The sequence below is a fragment of the Tinamus guttatus genome, unplaced genomic scaffold (assembly GCF_059628265.1).
Source record: "Tinamus guttatus ecotype Peru unplaced genomic scaffold, ASM5962826v1 Tinamus_guttatus_pri_ptg000242l, whole genome shotgun sequence".
In the NCBI taxonomy this organism is placed as follows: Eukaryota; Metazoa; Chordata; class Aves; order Tinamiformes; family Tinamidae; genus Tinamus; species Tinamus guttatus.
Genome location: NW_028288776.1, coordinates 7,349,196 through 7,367,799, shown reverse-complemented (window position 1 = coordinate 7,367,799; position 18,604 = coordinate 7,349,196). Strand labels below are relative to the sequence as shown.

General features: G+C 39.8%; 1 protein-coding gene across 3 annotated transcripts in view; it reads right to left on the bottom strand.

Annotated features, from left to right (window-relative positions):
* The window catches only part of MAST2 (microtubule associated serine/threonine kinase 2), a 187,209-nt gene that overhangs the window by 9,729 nt on the left and 158,876 nt on the right, over positions 1–18,604 (bottom strand). For all 3 annotated transcript variants that reach the window (XM_088526153.1, XM_088526151.1, XM_088526152.1), the window contains 12 exons: positions 18,156–18,217; positions 17,415–17,500; positions 15,379–15,587; positions 14,057–14,195; positions 13,133–13,265; positions 11,536–11,701; positions 10,410–10,511; positions 8,696–8,818; positions 6,972–7,081; positions 4,267–4,421; positions 2,877–3,181; positions 301–516 (listed from right to left, as the gene is read on the bottom strand). In XM_088526153.1, the coding sequence (XP_088382279.1) occupies positions 301–516; positions 2,877–3,181; positions 4,267–4,421; positions 6,972–7,081; positions 8,696–8,818; positions 10,410–10,511; positions 11,536–11,701; positions 13,133–13,265; positions 14,057–14,195; positions 15,379–15,587; positions 17,415–17,500; positions 18,156–18,217 (1,806 nt within the window). The remainder of the gene's footprint in view (positions 1–300; positions 517–2,876; positions 3,182–4,266; positions 4,422–6,971; positions 7,082–8,695; positions 8,819–10,409; positions 10,512–11,535; positions 11,702–13,132; positions 13,266–14,056; positions 14,196–15,378; positions 15,588–17,414; positions 17,501–18,155; positions 18,218–18,604) is intronic.

Here is an 18,604-nt window from a genome sequence, read left to right as displayed (position 1 = left end):
GGACCAGCTTATGCTCCAGGAGCCAATTTAAATAAAACACTACTCCTGGAAATAGCAAGGGCCAGCTGCCATTTACAGAAGCTGCAGTCAGACCCCCCCAACAAACACTCCTTGTCTTTGCCGGAGCAATATTCGTTATCCTAGCAAGCCATAAATATTCACCAGCTGTAAAGTCGGGATCACTCCCCGCTGCCAGCTATGGCTTTGCCGCAGGAGCGCGGACGGGGGGAGGCCCTATCTGCAGATCTTTTGTTCGGTGCTTGCTGACTCTCGCAATGCCTAACACAAGGCATTTCTTACCTGAGGGAATCAGGAGAGACAAGGCAGTAGCGGATGCTGATTTAATCACTTTATTGACAGGTCTCGAGGTACGTTTCTCCCCTGATTCCCCAGAGAGCAACCTGTGTCGTGCCCGCCGCACTGCCAAATCGCTGATGGCTTTTGGAGTGGTAAAGTCTGGGCCTTCATTGCTATTACTGCGAGCGCGTGGATCAGAGAAATCTGCAGTGCTCCCAGCTACAGTTTAAATTAAAACAGATTAGAACCACAGGGAATTCCTAACAGTCTATTCCCCTACAGGCAAAATACATTAAATCAAAGTCATGTTTACATGAAGTCCAAGAGTAAATTCTCCTAAGAAGAAACCCCAGGGCTTGAATTCTTATTTACAGAAATGGTGTTATTCTGAAAACAGAAAATTAGCAGCTTCTGTTCTGTTGGAAAAGCTTGCTAATGAAATCACATTGCTCAGTAGCAGAGTTGCTTGAATCTTAAATCTATGGCGAAGCTCTGCACATAAACCCTTTCAATAGAATTGTTCACAGATGGAAACAAAGTTTATGGCAAGTGCTCCATTTTTACAACCAGCAAGAACTGTCAATCTTAAAATTAAAACCTGTCTATAATAGAAGAGCCAGGTTTTATTGTACTTGCACATAAAAATCCACTTTAAGAGAATAGTAAGATACTAAATTCAGGGAAAGCAAAAAATCACAATTCAGCTTTGAATTACTTAACCTTCTATAACTGTATATATAAATGCAAAGTAAACTGCAAAATGAGGCCAAGCCTCTCAATCTGGGCATGCAGCATTAGCAGATACAGGAGGGGAGGGTGTCCCCAAGCTCTATGCCTCAGGTCCCCAGCCGATACCTTAAAGGGGCATCATGAAAATACATTAATTAGAACTTGCAAGGTGCTCGGAAATGCAAGCGGTGAGCAACGCAGCAAGTCCATGAGGGAAATTAATCATTCTGTCTTCAAAAGCAAATTTGGAGAGGCGTGCAATAAATAAAGCCTAAGGGCCACAATTTGAACAAGGAGGACAGAACAAAACATTGATCACTGTGATTTAAGCGAGCACCACTGCTCTGCATACTAAAAGCAGGGAGTACCATGGAAAGAAAAATGCACAGCACCATTCCCATAGCCTGCAGTACCAAATGCCAGTTCAACACTTCAGAGCCACAGTTTCAAATTAGGCCCCCACACAATGAGGAACCCAGAACTGGAGGCTGTATGTGAAAAGGCCAAATTAGGCATTAAAGGAGCACTCCGAGGCAGTGATGGGAATGAAATTCCTTTTCCTTCAATCTCCTGCCTCTGACTTTACTTTGCAGGCAGAGGATGCTCTGAAGCAATGGCACTAACTGAGGCACTGGAAGATCTGAGGAGCACGGAATTAAAGACTAGTAAAGCCTGCACAAGGGTGCAGGCTGCCCAGAGAAGCTTCATTTTTGCATAACAACTTCAGGATACTCAGATTTGTAATGAGAGTATTCTTGTATTTTTATTTTCATGTAGGCTTTCAGTATGAAATGGAGAGGCTAAGATCTTTATCCCACACTTTCACCATGACGCTTGCGTCATCTGAGGCTGTTGCAGATCACTTCAATCATACCTAAGCCTTTTCACATGAATTAATGGAATAAGCGTAGGCACTAACAGGCTCTCATCTACTGGCATAGAGAGGCAGTCACAGAGGTGAATGGGACAACTTGTGAGCAAACTACACTCAGAAGGGATTTCAGAGAGGAATAACAAGAGGTGGAACCTCAGGTTTTACTCCAGGCTTGGAAGCAAGCTTGCTCTAAAGTCTTTCCACCTCCTGCCATCCATCCACCATCACAGCTGCTCAGTGCCCCTCACTGTGTTCCTGTCCAGTCTCACTGCCACTCCTTGTTCCCTGTCCCTTTCCTCACCACCCTCAATGCATCCACAATCTCCCTGCCTGCTTGCTCCCAGTTTACTCTAGCAACTTGTTTCTTATTCTCTTATCCAGTTAGCCCTTTTTCCTCAATGCTGCACTCTAGTGCTGCAGTGCGGGCAGAGTCATCTGAGAATCCAAGCACTGATTCTAAACCTAAGCAAGTTGCATGTTTTTCAGCTTATAACTTGGCTGAATTTGGGTATATTCAGCTGAGGTAGCAAAGAGTGTGTCCCTGACATAAGAGACACTCCTTAGGCAAATCTCAAGTCTTTGCTCCAAAGACTTGGAGTCTTTTCAGAGGGAAAAAAAATTCACGGGAAATGCTTTTTCATTAATGAGTTAAACATCCTCATTCTCCAGCCTCAATCAGAAGTGACCTGCTCTGATTACTGCTTAAAAATTTCTGCCTCAGGTAGGTGCAGATCTTATTAAGAGTAAATGGGTCATGAGAAGACCTTAATCAATTTGAAATGACAGGACTGCAATAAGGGATGCAATTTTGACAAGATTAAGCTACTGGCATTACTTTGAAGGCAAGCAGAGCCACCAAACCGTGGTAAAACACTACTTAGCATGAGGCAGTCGCAGCCCCAAATCCACATTGCTACACAGCCTGTACCTACAGAACGAAGCGGGCTTCCTTGGGGCCGCCGCGCCGCATACGTACCCGTGAGCGTGGAGGCGCTGCTGGCGGCCGCGGACGGCGCGGCGGGTCCCGCGTCGCCCTCGAGCTGCAGCTCCTGCTCCAGGGGCTGCTCGGGGATGGGCAGCGGCAGCCCCTCGCGGGCCGGCCCGGCGCACAGCAGCAGCCCCTCGGCCTGCGGCCGCTTGAGCGCGCCGGCCTCCTCCTCGGCCGAGATGGCGAAGCGGGGCATGTCGAGGAGCCCCGAGCAGCGCCGGCGCACCGTCAGCGGCGGGCTCGAGTCGCTCTCCGTGTGCGACGACTCCGACATGGAGAGGCGCTTCCGCAGGCTAGGGGGAAAAACAAGACGGATCTCCTGGTTATGTTACAGGAATGACAAATTTCAACGGCCTGGCGAGAGTCCTGGAGCAGAGGCAGTGAGATGCCCAACTCCCCGTGTGGTCAAAGGCCATTTCAGATATGGCTTGGAGGCCAAGCTATGTCATGAAGATGCAAACCAGCAAAAGGCTGGGGACATTGCCTGAGTTTGAATTTCCAAAATACTCCATTATTAACCTCCTAAGGAAGGAATAAAAAGAAACAAAAGATAATACAATGAATATGGAATCAAGTATTATTCCAATTAATCATAAGAAAATGGCAGATGCAATCATCACCCACATTGCTTTTGGAATTCCATTGCTAATTTTGCTTTCAAAATTACTGTACATTTAAAGCAAGGAAGGCCTGATACAAGATAAAGCCTGTATCAGTTAAACATGTAATCGATAATATGATTTCTGAATGGAGTCATACAGATGAGATCACAACCACATTTTATTATCTTTATAATGCCACATATTAGTATAAAAGCTTTACAGGAGTTAGAAAAAAGTGTAAGATATTCCTTCATAAGATAAGTTTGACAATTATTTCAGTCCTACTGGATGCATGGTGGGGTATCCAAATTCCAAGCAATCACATATTTTATTGACATTTTTACCTGAAGAAAAATTTTTAGGGGTTATATTTAGGGGTTAAACTTCAGAAAATTTGGATTATCTAACAGTTCATCTTCAACAGAGACGAATGCTGGCAACACCAGATTTTGGATTTCTTGATGTTTAAAAAAAAAAATCTTTCGGCATTTTTCTAACTAGCCTGTCTGCAAATGAAAGGCTTTCTTAAGGTTAGAATTCCTTTAATTTCATTTGAAGTATTTACTACAACTTTAGGAGATGCTAGTACTTAAGTGGATATACTTAAGGAGTACATCACTTCTACATATTTGTTTTCTATTTATTCTACTCGCCAAGCTCCACCTTTGGAAATAACACTGTATGAAGCATTTCTGACCTAAGATTGACAAGAAGAAGGCACAAGGCTTTCTCATATACTGCAGGAAAACCAAAAGATTCAGTTCCACTAAACTTACATTTCAGGAGACCCAATGACCCAGCTGCGGTCCCGACCCTTCAAGCCACCAAGGCTGTCTAATCGGTCGTCTTTTTCTTCACTTAGGCTCCGTTTAGTTGGTGGCGGAGTCTTCCTCTCTTCATGGATGGAAAGACGCTCCATGCTGCTGTACACCTGCACATAGCAAAATATTCTTCTGTTTCAAGAATAGAGAAAATCCTATGTGACCCTTCCCGGCCAAGGATATGAGCTCCTCAAAATGGCAGATATTCACTGAAAGCATGAACTTGGCAACGACCCTTGACTGAATAACACAGAATCTGGTATTGCTGTGACATGCTCTTAGTATGCCGTGGAGAAAAGGAAAAAGATAAACTTCAGAAACATCAAATATTCTTTTCTACAACAGTAGCCATCACCTGTTCTCTGTAAACAGCACAATACCATGGCAATAGGAAGACTTTTTAAATAGAGGTTTTTTATTTTTTAAAAGCAATCCTCACATTTAAGCAAAAAAATTGCTAAAATAGGCTCCATGAGTCTGAAGGTTAGCATCTGGATCTTGAAATCTTACAACACAAATTCAATTTGGTGATAGGCATCATGCTCATGACCCCATTTCATTATCATCAGTCTATCAGCGTTGCCCTGAGCTCAATTCAGAACAAAAAAGTCCTGCCCTCCTCAAGGAATCTACTATAACGCTGACAGCTTAATGAAAGTGCCTCTCTTGGTTTTACAGCCGTCTTTAAATAATTAAATGATTAAGCAAAAAAATCCATGCTTTTAAAACTACACTTGACTGTAGACCTAATTTACATAAGAAGAGATTAATGAAAATAATGTTATTAAAAATTCAGAGCATCAACAAGATAACTATTAATAAATCATATGGCTGAATTGTCAGACAAGAATTTCAAAATATAATGAGCCTTTTATGCCTCCCACACTACAAATGCTGTATAATTTTCCAGGGCTTAAAATAAATTCATTAAAAGTGAACTTTTTCTCTTTGTGGCAAAAATACTTAACCCTAAAGAAAAGCCTCAGTCTAACAGATGAATAAATACTCACAGTGAGAAAAGAGGGCAGAAAAGAAAAAAAAAAGAGAGAGAGAAACCTTTAGATACTCATGAGAACTTTTTCAAAAATGCAACTAATGTTCAGGTCAATCTTAAGCATGCTTTTGGTGATGCAGATCAGGAGTAACTCCACAAAATTAATGGTAACTGTTACTCAAAACTACTGCAGCCCAGCTGAGAACAAAGAAGAGTGAACTTATGCTTCAAGTATGACCTCAGTATTGGAAACCTAGAGATACTGCTGTGCAAAAACTTAAACATCTTTCCAAGGCCCTGCATAAAATCCTTACCTCCATGCTTATCTAGAAAAGGAAAATACTGTTCATAGAGTGTTCCCATTCTTCCCTTCCCTGAACATACTTTGTTTCATCCAAGTTAATGGTGGAATTGTACTACTTCAAAATGTCTGGAATCCCAGCTTTTATTTCAGACCATCTGAATAAGAACTTCAGACCTGTGCAGACCTGGATAAGGCACATTCAATGCACAAAGTATGGCTAGAAGGGACATCCTCAGGGCATCCTGTCCATTTCCCTACCTCAAAGCAGAACCATCTCTTAATCACCAGGCAGATGTTCTTCCAAACTGTTCTAAAAAGCCGCCAGTGATGGCAGTTCTACAAATTCCCCAGGCAATTAGTGCCTGTGCTTAATTACATTCCAACACTGCAAACTTTTTCTTACCATTTATCCTGTAACTTCTTTGTGGCAGTTTATGCCCATGATTTCAATCCTGAATAAAATGGGAAAACTGTATTCTCTTCCTTCAGCAATTTTGTGTTTGAAAACTGCTATCTTGCCTTTCCCTCAGTCTTGTGTGCTCTAGACTGAACTCTCTCCAAGGTTTTCTTTCAAGCTTTATGTTTCGTAGACCTCTGATCATTCTTGTTCCTTCCCTCAGGTCTCCCTTTCACTGGTCCTCATTTATTTTCAAGAATATTGCCCAAAACAGGATAGAATGCTCCCCTAAGCACTTCCTACTGCTGAGCAGATGAAAAGGATTTCTTCATTTGCCATGCAGAAAATAATCTTCCTTGTCCAGTATGATAACTGCATTTAATAATTTCACATGCTTAACTCAAGATCCACTATAAGACCAGATTTTTCTCTTTGAAATTGTTGCCTCATCTTTTGTTCCTCATCCTGTATTTGAAATGATGAGAAGCACAGGTCTATACCTGCATACTTCACATTTGTTCTTACTGCATGCGATCCCTTTGATTTTTAATCACTATTCCAAGTTGTCAAAATCAATTTTCATCCTCCTACCATCTTCTCACCTACTGGAAGGCTCTTCCAGAACAATCCTGTCTGAAGGAAATAAGCACATCTCCCTGTGCCATTATATGAGTCTTCAGTGAAAACGCTGAGCAGCATCAGGAGCCGGGGAACCCTCTGCAGAACCCCACACATTAGTGAGACTTAAAAGGACAAGATCTGTCTCTTAAAGCAGTCTTGCACTTCTATTAGCACAGAGTAACCTAGAAGGTACACAGCTCTTTCCTTTCTCAGTGACTATTAGACAATATGTGGCTCCTGTATTATCATCCACACTGTTAAAATTACTTCATACAAAGCAATATTGGTCTGAGAAAAGATGTTCCTCTCTAGATTTTTCTTTCAACAAACCAGCCTGCTCTCACCTTGCTGAACCTTGGCGAGCACGAGGAGAACTGCCTAATTTCCACGTGATCGTCATCATTTGTGTCTTCCTCCTCTTCTGAATCCAGGTGTTGGTACCGTTCTGACCGGGCTGCGAACAAGACATGGCACATTTAATCAGTGCAGGAAGCCTTGATGACTCCTATAATATACCCTCAAGCAGCACATGCTTACGCAAGAGAGTCTTTGCACCAATTCCCACTTGTCTGCCTACAAAGAACTCTTGAGCGCTCACACAACACGAAGAGCATTTTCTTTAAAAGTGAAATCCACCCAGCCTGTTTTGCTCATCCTGTACAATAAGCAGTGAAGAATACTTCATTCTTTATACTGACTGAACTTAGCATAAGCCCCTGGCTATACTAGACGCTGAAAGCAATTGATTCTCAGCAGAAATCATATAGATATCTAATTCTGTAGATCATTCTTAATAAAAATATTTCCTAAGGCAAACAATAGTATGGAAGGAAACAGGAAAGCAACTCACTGTCCCAATTTCCAATGAAACGGCTTTGTAACACACAAAGTCCACTCACATATGAGTTGTTTTTGAAAAACAGAAATATTTATCCCCCAAATAGTTTCTCTTCTCCCCCTCACAACTAGCAAATGGATTAGATTTTGTGAAAGGAAATGGGCAAGTAGCCAGTATGCAAAGCTACTTTTTGATGCAAAAATCTAAAATGCCTCCAAAGAGATTTTGTGCTTTGAGATTTGCAATACTGTAATTCTAAGCCAGCCACACTGGATTTTATGATAGGGGTTAATAAATTTGGCTACAGAAAGCTGATAGCTGTACTGAGCCAAATTTGCTGCACTGTATGAGTCAGAAAGCTACTTTTGTAAATTATGATTTTTTCTGTGTTAGGGTTGAGAACAGCAATGCCAGCTCTTATCGGTGTCCATGTGAGACCTTTCCCAACATAAGGATCTTCCAGCCTTTAGGAAGGACGTGCTTCAAAGCTGCCATGCCAATGTCCCGAGTGTGCCTAGATACTCAGGGAGCTGCTGCGTGGCCATGGAGCAGAGCAGCAATGGGCTCACCGGGGGTCAGCAAGGCCCTGGGAGGAGGATGGAAGAGATCATTTGATGTAGGGCAGAAATTGCTGCAGCTCTGGGTCTGAAATACCCCAATATCATCTTACGCTGAAGCCGGAATAGGGGGAAGACTCCCTGAGTGGAGTCCAGCCTCCCCTCCAATAACTCTGACTCCTTGGCTGGGGCTAAGCTGGAAATACCACCAGCCACACATAACACGGCTACGTAACAATAAAATAAGGTGACTCTTATAATTTAATCAAACAATTTAAGTTACTTTAAAATTGTAAAGAATTTCCCCTTCTGATTTGTTTTCAAAGTTTGAGTTTTTTTCTAAAACCATTTTTTTCGCCTGAAAACAGTCACTAGGAGCTGGACATACCAACCTGCTCTGAAAGTACTGCAACAAATCCCATATAAAACACATTGCACTGTAGGGGAAAGGCAGGCAGAAGGCACCAGGGGAAAAACAGCAGATTTTACAACAATGTTTTCTATTTAAAACTAATTTGCTTTCAATATTTGGCCTTTGACAAAACTTTTTAAAGGAATTCCCATCAAGTGCTTTATTCGATATCTGTCAGTGATTTATACTTAACAATTTTTATAATAAAATAAAATATGCACAAAGAATATGATGTAATTTATGCTGAATCTTTAGTCTTACTGTCAAAATAGCTTGTGTCATCCTCAGATTCCAACTGTGGAATGAATTCGGCTTTCTGTCGAAGTAATCCATTCCAGTCCAAATCTTTAAAGAACCGGTGCTGTTTCACTTCAAAGGCACTACCTGAAATAAGCACCTTTTATTGCAGAGTTATTTCTTATAGCATTTCATAACAAGAAATACAAACCCTAAAAATATCAAGAGCCTGAAAGAAAACCTGAGCACACAAGTGATTCATTTTCCAAGAATTTTGAGAAATAACCTGTCTTTAATAAAATGTGAACAAATTTCGTCCTTCCCACCTCTTTTTCATATTTAATGACAGCACCTGACTAAATTGGCTGGAAGACAACATCTGCCATCACATTCCACACCAAGCTGCAAGATTAAGAACTAATTAACATCTTAATTTAAAATTTCCAAACTCTAAATACCATCTTGTTCACAGCTAAATAAAGAGTGCAAACTCAGAAAGGTACTTAGCCAGTGAATGGCTCTGCTCCAGTCAGTAACGTCATCTGTGTGCTTAAAATGAGGCAGGGGCTTAAATCTCTTTCTGAATTAGTACCTTTGTTATTAACCTCAGAAGCTTGGGTGCCCAGAAGGAAAAAAAAAGGATTATCTATCTGCTACTAGGTGTATTTTTGCTCAAATGAAATTAATATTTATAAAAGATACTACTGTCTTTAAAAAAATAGCAAAGGAAAAGATAAAAGGTTTGCTAAATGCCAGTGGCAGCCAAGTAGAACAGCAATCTCAGCAATACAGGTGTATAAGGAATCAAAAAATCAGCCATCAACTCATTTTATAAAGCAAGGAACTCTACAGCTTTTCCATGACAGCATCATCTTTCAACTAGATGGATCTGAAGCAGAGAAGAACATGTGAACACCATCTGATTATACTATTAACTCATGATCTGTTCATCAGCCTTGTTCGCACATGTGTTAAGTCTGCTGAATAAAAGGGCCTTTTAGAATTGTTACATATTTAGTTTTTATTTTATCCTTAAAATGTAATTTCCAATTAAAAGTCCAAAGTTAAATGAAACAAATGAAAACAACGAAACAGATAACCTGTGCTGTGAAGATGCAGCACTGAATCAAGGATTTTTAAACAGTAGGGTAGCTCGTGATTATTGATGGCTATTTTCGACGGGAAATAGAAAAGCTGCCTTGCAAAAGCTTAAATCTGACATTACAATGCAGAAAAAATGACATATGCACCTGACTTTGCCAAAGACACTATCAGATCTTTGGAGAACTGTACAGCACAGTCTTCTACAAATGGGCATGTTTTCATTTATTTTATTACACTCATGATTTCTCATCAGTATAAGGGACTACTCCCCTAGTCAAAGGGGGAATTTTTGAAGAAATCTGATCATAGACTGTTCAAATTGAGACACCAACCTCAAGCCTGGGATAGCACAAATAACTGGGACAACCCAAATTTGGAAAGTTAAGTTGCCAAGTTGAAGGCAAATTCCCTTAGTGGCTCTTTCCAGTTTCCCAGACAAGACAGCAATATCTGTCTGACTCATGCACAGTCTACACTGATTCTCAAACCTTCATCACAGAAGATTCATTCAGCTTAACAAAAATTGCTTCCCAGATCTAAAACAGCATTTTCAGCTCAATTTGGTATGCTTTACTAGTAAGGTAGACTCTTCAACTGTTTCTTGTGAGTACATTTCTGCACACAAGGTTCCTACCTGTTCCCATTCTTTCCAAAGGATTTTGCCGGAGAAGCTTAGAAATGAGGTCCTGGGCATCTGGAGGCAGCGCATCGTCACCATCTGGCCAGGCAATTTCATCTGGGAAGAAAAAGAGATTTGACATTTTCCACCTTGTTCATGAACGATTTGAATAATCATTCACATTCCTGTACCATAGGATGCAGTGTTCAATACTGCCCCAGAAACACAAATACCTTGAATTCAGCAGCTTGCATACTTAATATAATTCAAGCATTGACATTTTCCAAAATGCATAAAATTCAGCCTCAAATAAAGCTGCTGTCAATCCAAGCAGTGCTTGTGGAGGAAAAAAAGAAAAGCATTAAAAACTCTATTAATAAAGTATGAAATGGGACTTCCACGACAATCCATAAACAATGACAGTGACAATACTGCAGCTGTATCTCGTGCCTGCACATTCAAGCCAGTTATACTTGGAACAGCGAGAACAATTCACAGGTAACCATTTCATGCATCAAATTTTGCCCTTCACTGAAATTCGGTTTCCACAAAGCACGTTTGCAGAGTCTTAAAAAAAAAAATCTTACTGTTTCAGAAAATATTCCCAATAGGAAATGTTTTCACTTCATATTCACAGAGAGAACACAAAGCAAGCATTTGTCCAACTCCAAGCAGGAGACACGTTTAAAAACCCACAAGACATGAAGGTACTGAGCACAACAACATCCATTTGTTCGGGATATTTTTTTCGCTTCTACAGTGATTACTGATTGACTGACATTTGCACCTCCAGAAGGGATAACATAAGATCAAAGTGAATACACTACCTTTTATATTCTGCATTCTATAAATTCACAGACAGAACAGAAAACACCCAAATATTCCCCCCGGTCGCACAAGGAAAATTTCTTGTACAAATGTATGACTCTCATACCATGCACATTGATAGAAGTATCTCAGAAGGTGTTAAGCAACTCAAGACTTTGGGGATTTAGAATGAGCTTAATACTGTTTTTTTGACCCAGAAAGATAAGAACATTATTTTATAGTTAGTCTTTCCAGACTAAACTATCCTCAATATTTTCTAGATTTTATTTTACAGCACACTTGCAAAACCCTTCAGAAACAGAACAAAACTTACCACTGATCACTTGTCCAAAGAGCTCTTCAGGTGTGTCACCAAAGAAAGGGACACAGCCAACTAAAAACTCATAGAGAATAACTCCCATGGCCCACCAGTCCACTGGCTTCCCATAGCCCTGCCGCAGGATCACCTCTGGCGCAATGTATTCTGGAGTCCCACAGACCTCAAGAGAAACAGACAGCAAAGTCATGAACCTACAGATAGCCCAATTCACACGAAATTCACATAAAAGTTCCCTTTGGTCTATTTTATTGTTATTCTTTTTCAACTCATCACTTAAAAGGGAATTTAAGGCTTATCACTAATAATTTGAAGCTGCAAACTCTTTCCAGCAGTAAAAGTCTATACGAGGAACATATTCTGTCACAGAAATGATATCACGTACTACAAAACATTCCTAGTGAACTGGCTAAGCAGTTCCTTGGTGCCACTACAGTAAAGCATATGGGAAAAAATGCATATTCCATGTGCATAAATGTGTCTATATGATGGATTTCTACTGGCATAGCTATAGCTATGAGAGTCTGAACTTTCACAAATCCTGCACATCTGTCCTGGCAGAATTTAGCTCTACAGATGTAGAATCAGCACCAGAGTATGATTTCACTTCAGCACTTACAGCTATATACAAAGGGCTCAAACCTGTGAGATAGAGCTGGCACAGACAATGACTAGCATATCATATGGGAAGAACTAGGCTGCCTTGGGTTTAGAAGCAACAAAATAGTTGTAAAAAGCAAAACAAAAGCCCTAAAAATGCCAGGATGATGATCTAGTGACTATTAAATGTTCCTGCAACAAAACACAGCACTTCTTGGATGCAAAGGAAGCCTGAACTCTGAACGTGTGCTGCTTGCCACAAGAAGAACATGAATCAACACATAGCAAAGTTTAAAATAATGAAAAAAAATCAGTGGCAATCCTAGGATCTTTGCAGAAAAGATTTTTTTAATCCCATTATATAAGGTGAGTCTTCACCTATAGTGGATAGTTCCTCTCAGCTACGCTCAGGAAAGATTAACTCCAGCAGAAACAGGTGCATGGAAGAGCTGTTCATTTGGAAGAAAATTCTATCTTGTTATCTGAAAGAACTTAGTTGGTTAAGCCTAGCAAAATGAAGGCCATGGAGAAGAATGACCCTTGGTAAACATGATGAGGCTAAAAATCAACGTTTAAACCATTAGACAAAATCACAAAAAGAAACATATAGAAACTTGCCAAGGACTTTGTAAGGACCAGAAGGGGGAGACTGCGGAACAACCTTCCCACAAAATCAGTGACAAGTCCCTAAATAAACTAGTCTGTTCTCTGTTCTTGCACTGCAGCCCATAACATACCTTGGAAATGCTAAACTATGATCTGAAGTGCATCACTCCAGAACGAGAAGTTAGAATAAAAAGTAGAATGCAATTTTGTGCAGAAACATGGGACCAGAGTAGCATCTTCCCCCCATCATGTTCTACAGCACACAGCACAACGTCAAGGCAAATAAGCAGAGTTCTTCAAACTCTGATTCTGGCCCAAAAGGTTGCGTCTCTTAAGGTCCCATTTCTGCACCTGAGTCCACTCCAACAGACAAAATGTTTCAGCTTACCTGCTTGTCCAGGAATTCCCTGGTGTCTTTCTCAATGTGTCCCTCATAGAGATTAGTTGTAAGACTCATTAAACCGATTTTAGACAGTCCAAAGTCAGTTAGTTTAATGTGACCCATGGAAGTTATCAGAAGACTGGAAGAAAGAACAGCAGCAAAATAATCTAATACTTGTTTCCCAAAAGGAGTTAAAACAGAAAAAAAATCACAAGATAATGCTAAGCATAGCCTCAGCATAGACAGGTACCTTGAAGGAATCTCCTATGGCACTGAGTATCACAGTGAAGCTGCTTAGACAGCCACAAATGAGACTATCTTCTGGCAAATTTCACCACAGTAACAACAGGTTTGAGATGATAGGTGAACAAAACACTACTGTTTACTCTCATTTTTCTGCTGTAAAGTATAAATGAGGACAGCAAGTAGAGCACAGAGCACTATACATTTCCAATTCTGCACTGAGAGTTTCAACAGCACAGGGAAGAGAGCAGAAAGGACCCATTATAACCATGATCAACAGTTCTCAAAACCTTTATAGACCTTGTTTCCTGTTTTTCCAAAATGGTATGTGCATCCCATTGCTCTTACACTTGCACAGTTTCAAGGGGACCCTCAGACTACAGACAGTATTTTACAATACTGCCCAAAAATTCTTAATCTCCAATACCAACAGAGCTAGACCTGGTGAATTCCAGCCTAACTCCTATCCAAATTCTGTTCCTAGGCCTCAAAGACATTTCTCTGATTCTTTCTCACTGCCAAACCGGTTCTGTACATCAGGAGCCAGAGACTCCCTAAATCCTTCTATATTACTGGTCCCATCAAAACTTTCTTCTACTGTCTGTAGCTCCCATGTCCTCTTTCTTACAGAGAAAACCTCTGATCAACTGGGTCTCTCCACCCTCTTCTGAAGAGCTGAACACTTACTTGTCAGGTTTTAGGTCACGGTGAACGATTCCATAATTGTGTAGGTACTCCAACGCCAAAACAGTCTCAGCAAAATACATCCTGGCCATATCAACAGGTAGGGCACCGATGTTCTTCAGAAGTGTAGCACAGTCACCTCCTAGAATAAAGTTACAAATATGACACAGTGAAAAGAGAAGTATCAGTACGAAGCAAAAGCAATGACAGCACTACAATATTGGAAGAGAGTAAGCTTCCTAAAGGCTGTCTTTCTTAAATCTATTGACTGGGTTTCTAAAACTATCTCAGTTTTGAATCTCAAACAAATTTTAAAATCTTAAAAAAACCTGAGTTCCATAGACACTGGGCATGCTTGCACTCCTCTAGAAAGGCACACCACAGTATATTCCACACAGCAACAGGCACTGAAGTGCTGTTGAAATACAAAATGTAATTCAAGAGCAGATGGGCCTTGATCTCCAATTCCTGGGGTCTCATCTTCATCTGTAGCAAAAAACAGATAGGCCCCTGATTCAACTTTTGAAGGAACAGTGGCCACACATTTCTCTCTACAGCCTTCATCTCAGAAGCGATCAGCCAAGCAAGCCAGGTATACGAAATTAATCCTATCCATCAATGGAAATATATTCCTTACAATAAGATAAAGAGATAAAATCAAAGACAGTAAACAAGAAAAGGAAGAAAGACCACAACACAAAACACTATTTTTGAAAAAGCTTAGAAAGAACAAAGACTGTTTTGCTTGGTTGATGTTTCTTAACTTTCTTTTTCTAACCTTAATGCCAAGCATAGACAGCAGGCCATGGCCTCCTGCAAGAGAACCAAAGGATCTCTTTTCAGTGAAGACTGGAAAGTTCATGCTGACTTCTCACCCTAGCAACCTCTCTATATGTGGCTTTATGTTTCCTAAGCTCTGCTACAAACACATCGCATTAGTCACAGGGGTTTGCAAATGGAGTATCTCCTTACACAAAATCATGCTAGCAGGGTAGAATGACTCATTTCTCCAGCTCAGCCCAAGCAGTCCACACACGTCCTCCCTACATAAGTTTCATAATCTCCCTGCACCCGGGTGGAGGGACACAGCGCTGGCTCTGCTTACCTTACACCAAAAAGCAGCATCACACACACAAGACATTCCTCCTCATTACTTCCAGAGCACTGCTCTAATCAATGTTACACCCAAAAGTAGATATTTTATAAATCATGACGAAATGGCATTTTATATGATGGGAGACACTGTGTATACACTACATGCACATCCTATCTAAGGTCCCTTTGCAAGATTCAGTTATAACAAACATGCCGTCATTCAATAGTACCTTCCACGTACTCCATAACCATGCACAGATGGCGCTTGGTCTCGAAGGAGCAGAACATGCTGACTACAAAGGGGTTCTCAGCAAAAGTCAGGATATCTCTCTCCACAAAAGCCTGTTGGATCTGGTTTCTCAAAATTAGGTTCTGCTTGTTGATCTTCTTCATTGCAAAACGTTGCCGGGTGGTCTTGTGTCGTACCAAATACACCGCTCTAGAAAACCACACACCAAGAGCAAAGGATCATTTTCAGCTCATGCTATTTTAAAGAAATAGTGGACAGTAACTGTTTTGGATGGATTCTGACAAACTTATTTATGAGTCCATAAAATCCCTTCTTAATGCCAAACTCCCTCAGAAAGAAGCAATCCCATGATGATTTTCTTCCAAAAGCTACTCTGATCAGACCTCTTTGAATTAAGTAGCATTTGCATTGATGAGACTAACAAATGTCACAATTTTCCTTATGCATTAATACAAAGGTATTTATTTTTCAACATTATAGTCACCATTTTACTAAAACATTGTCCAAAATGCAAGGAACCAGCACAATTTATTTCCAGTTCCATAACATGGATTTGATGTAACACTGTCACCAGGGACTTCAATACAGCAAAGTATTTCTTACATTTCTATCATTTGCAGATCATTAGATTCCCGCATGTTAATAATATAGTTTGCAAATAAATTTTCCATCCAATTTGCCTGCCGTATTGAATCAATACTTGCTTCTTTTTCTCTGGGGTGTATTACATTTAACATGGTACTCGATCTCAGAAACAGATGACTATGAATTACAGCCAGTAAAAAGGCAGGATATGAATTACAGCAAAACCTCCACCCCTTCCATTTTTACAGAGGTATGTTTAAATTCATGAGGTCTATGCAGAAATATGACTGAAAGCATATAAACTCTTGTGTCCAGCAATATGGCTCTTCAATTGGCTCAACTGTGTTTTCACAGACTAAAAAAATATACTTAAACTCTTTCACATAATTTTTAAGAAATAAGTTGCTGTTAAATGAATGTCCACTTTAACAAAACACTTGAGTACATCCTCAAATTTTGCTGTTACAGCCTACTGAGTTTTGTTGCTTTTCAGTTATGGTCTACAAAATATCACTGATAAGAATTTATAAACTGCAAAGAGTCAGGATCTGTCTTTAATATTCTGGGTAGGTTTGTAGGAACAGTTAAAATTTTAACTTAGAAACTCCATTTTGGATTCATCAACAAGTAAATAAAATCTAATAGTACTTTTATTACATGACTTCTGAAGAAGATCTGCCACCATCTAATTTTAGCATTTATTTCAGTATTTCAAAGCTCACAGACATGTACCTTACATATATAATCTCAATACATGGAAAATCGTAACTTCTTTCAACATTTTTGTTGTTTAAATGAGTAGCCAATAGCATTTGCAACTTGAGAATTTCATCTACGCTCATTTAACGTCTACACAAACACACATCGCAGGACTTAACTACGTATCATGAAAGGAAACAGAGAATGCCCTAAAGCAATAAAAACGGGGTGAAAAATAATTTTCTCAATTTTCTACAGCTACATTTTTCTCTAAGAAATTTCCCAATTGGCTGTCTGACACTACTTCTCTTGGTGACAACATTCGGGTAAAACATTTTTGTCATCTCAGGCCAATGTTGCAGCAATAGATACAGAAAAAAGGTTTGAGGCCACAGCTAGGAAGGAGTTCAGCAGCTGTTCTGAGCGCTTTAATGCAGGGCAACCACTTTTAACAGAGGGTCACTGAGCTGAAGCTGTAAGTCGGCTGAACACAGCATGAGGCCTTCACAGCTGGTGATCACAGCAATGGTACTGCCTAAAAACCCAGAGAAGGTTAAAAAAATAGCATCTCCCGCAAGATATCATGAGTTTTGAACTTTCCTAAGGCCTAAGCACTATTCATTTTGATCTGGATCCAACAGCGAACAGTCATTTGCCTAACTTTGGAATAACCCTTCACTGCATACGATGATAATAGCATTTTCTTCTGAAGTAGACTATAAAAAGCGTTACCCATAAGCTCCATTACTGATCAGTTTAATATTTTCAAATTCTTCCTCAGATGGAGTTTTCTTTGATTGCACAGAGGCACCACGGCTCTGGGGAAGGAAACAAAAAAACAAACATAAACTAAGGAGCTGGAATGGCTTCACACTCTACACAACTTTTTTTGTTCTTCTCTTTTTTTTTAAGCAGAATTCATCCAAACACAACTCAATCCTATATCTCTAGAGTGCTCAGTTTTAGGATAACAATCTGTATCCTTAGGAGCCTTGCAGATTCCCTTCACAAATATTAGCACAATAAGTCACTAGACTATAAAATTCAGGCTTTTCCTCAGCATTATGTTTTTTAAATTAACTAAAAATACTAAGGATCTTTGAAAGCTGGTGAGTTATATAACAAAGCTTTTCGAACAGTCCATTGCTGAAGTCAACTTCCCTCAATTCCCAAAATGTTTCGCATACGCTATATAAAGAATCTTTTTTAGTTGAAATTAATGGAAAATTATTTTTGTTTGCAACTGTAAAGAAACATCAACAAAACTTAATGATAATGACTGCATCTTAAAAAGCATTTCAGCTCCACAGTATAGTCCAGTTTGATGAGTCTGTGCTTCAGTTTTAACATGTACTTTATATGTCAGTTCTTTTTTAATTAAAATTACTCTGCATTATAATTAATTCTTTACTGTAGACTACTCCTTTTCAGAGAAAAAAAGTGCTAGACAGTGTGCATGTATTACTACTTTACCTCAACTGAATCATCTGTCTCAGGAGTGTCTGGGCTGTCATAGCTATTCAGCTGGGCCATTTCTGAAAAGAAAGCAGAAAGATTACTCCTAATAATCTCAATCAAACTGTTCTCTTCATTTATACATGACAAACAGTATTTTAAGAGGTGCTTGTAGATTATGAAATGCATTTTTCCCCTCTGTAAAAAGTCACTCCAATTATACAGTGATAACCTTTCACATCTTGTGAGCTGCAGGCATTATTTTATATAGAGATGAATATAATTAACGGGTTTCTTCTCAGCATGAATTATTCTACATGGTTTCTTTAATAAGTAAAAGCAATAAATGCAATTTTGGGAAACTGTCAGATACTTAATGGCAAAGCCTATTGCATGCAGCCAGGTCTGTATATAGCCTGGGAGCTTCCACGTACCTCAGAAAAAAAAAGCACTACATTTCAAACAAC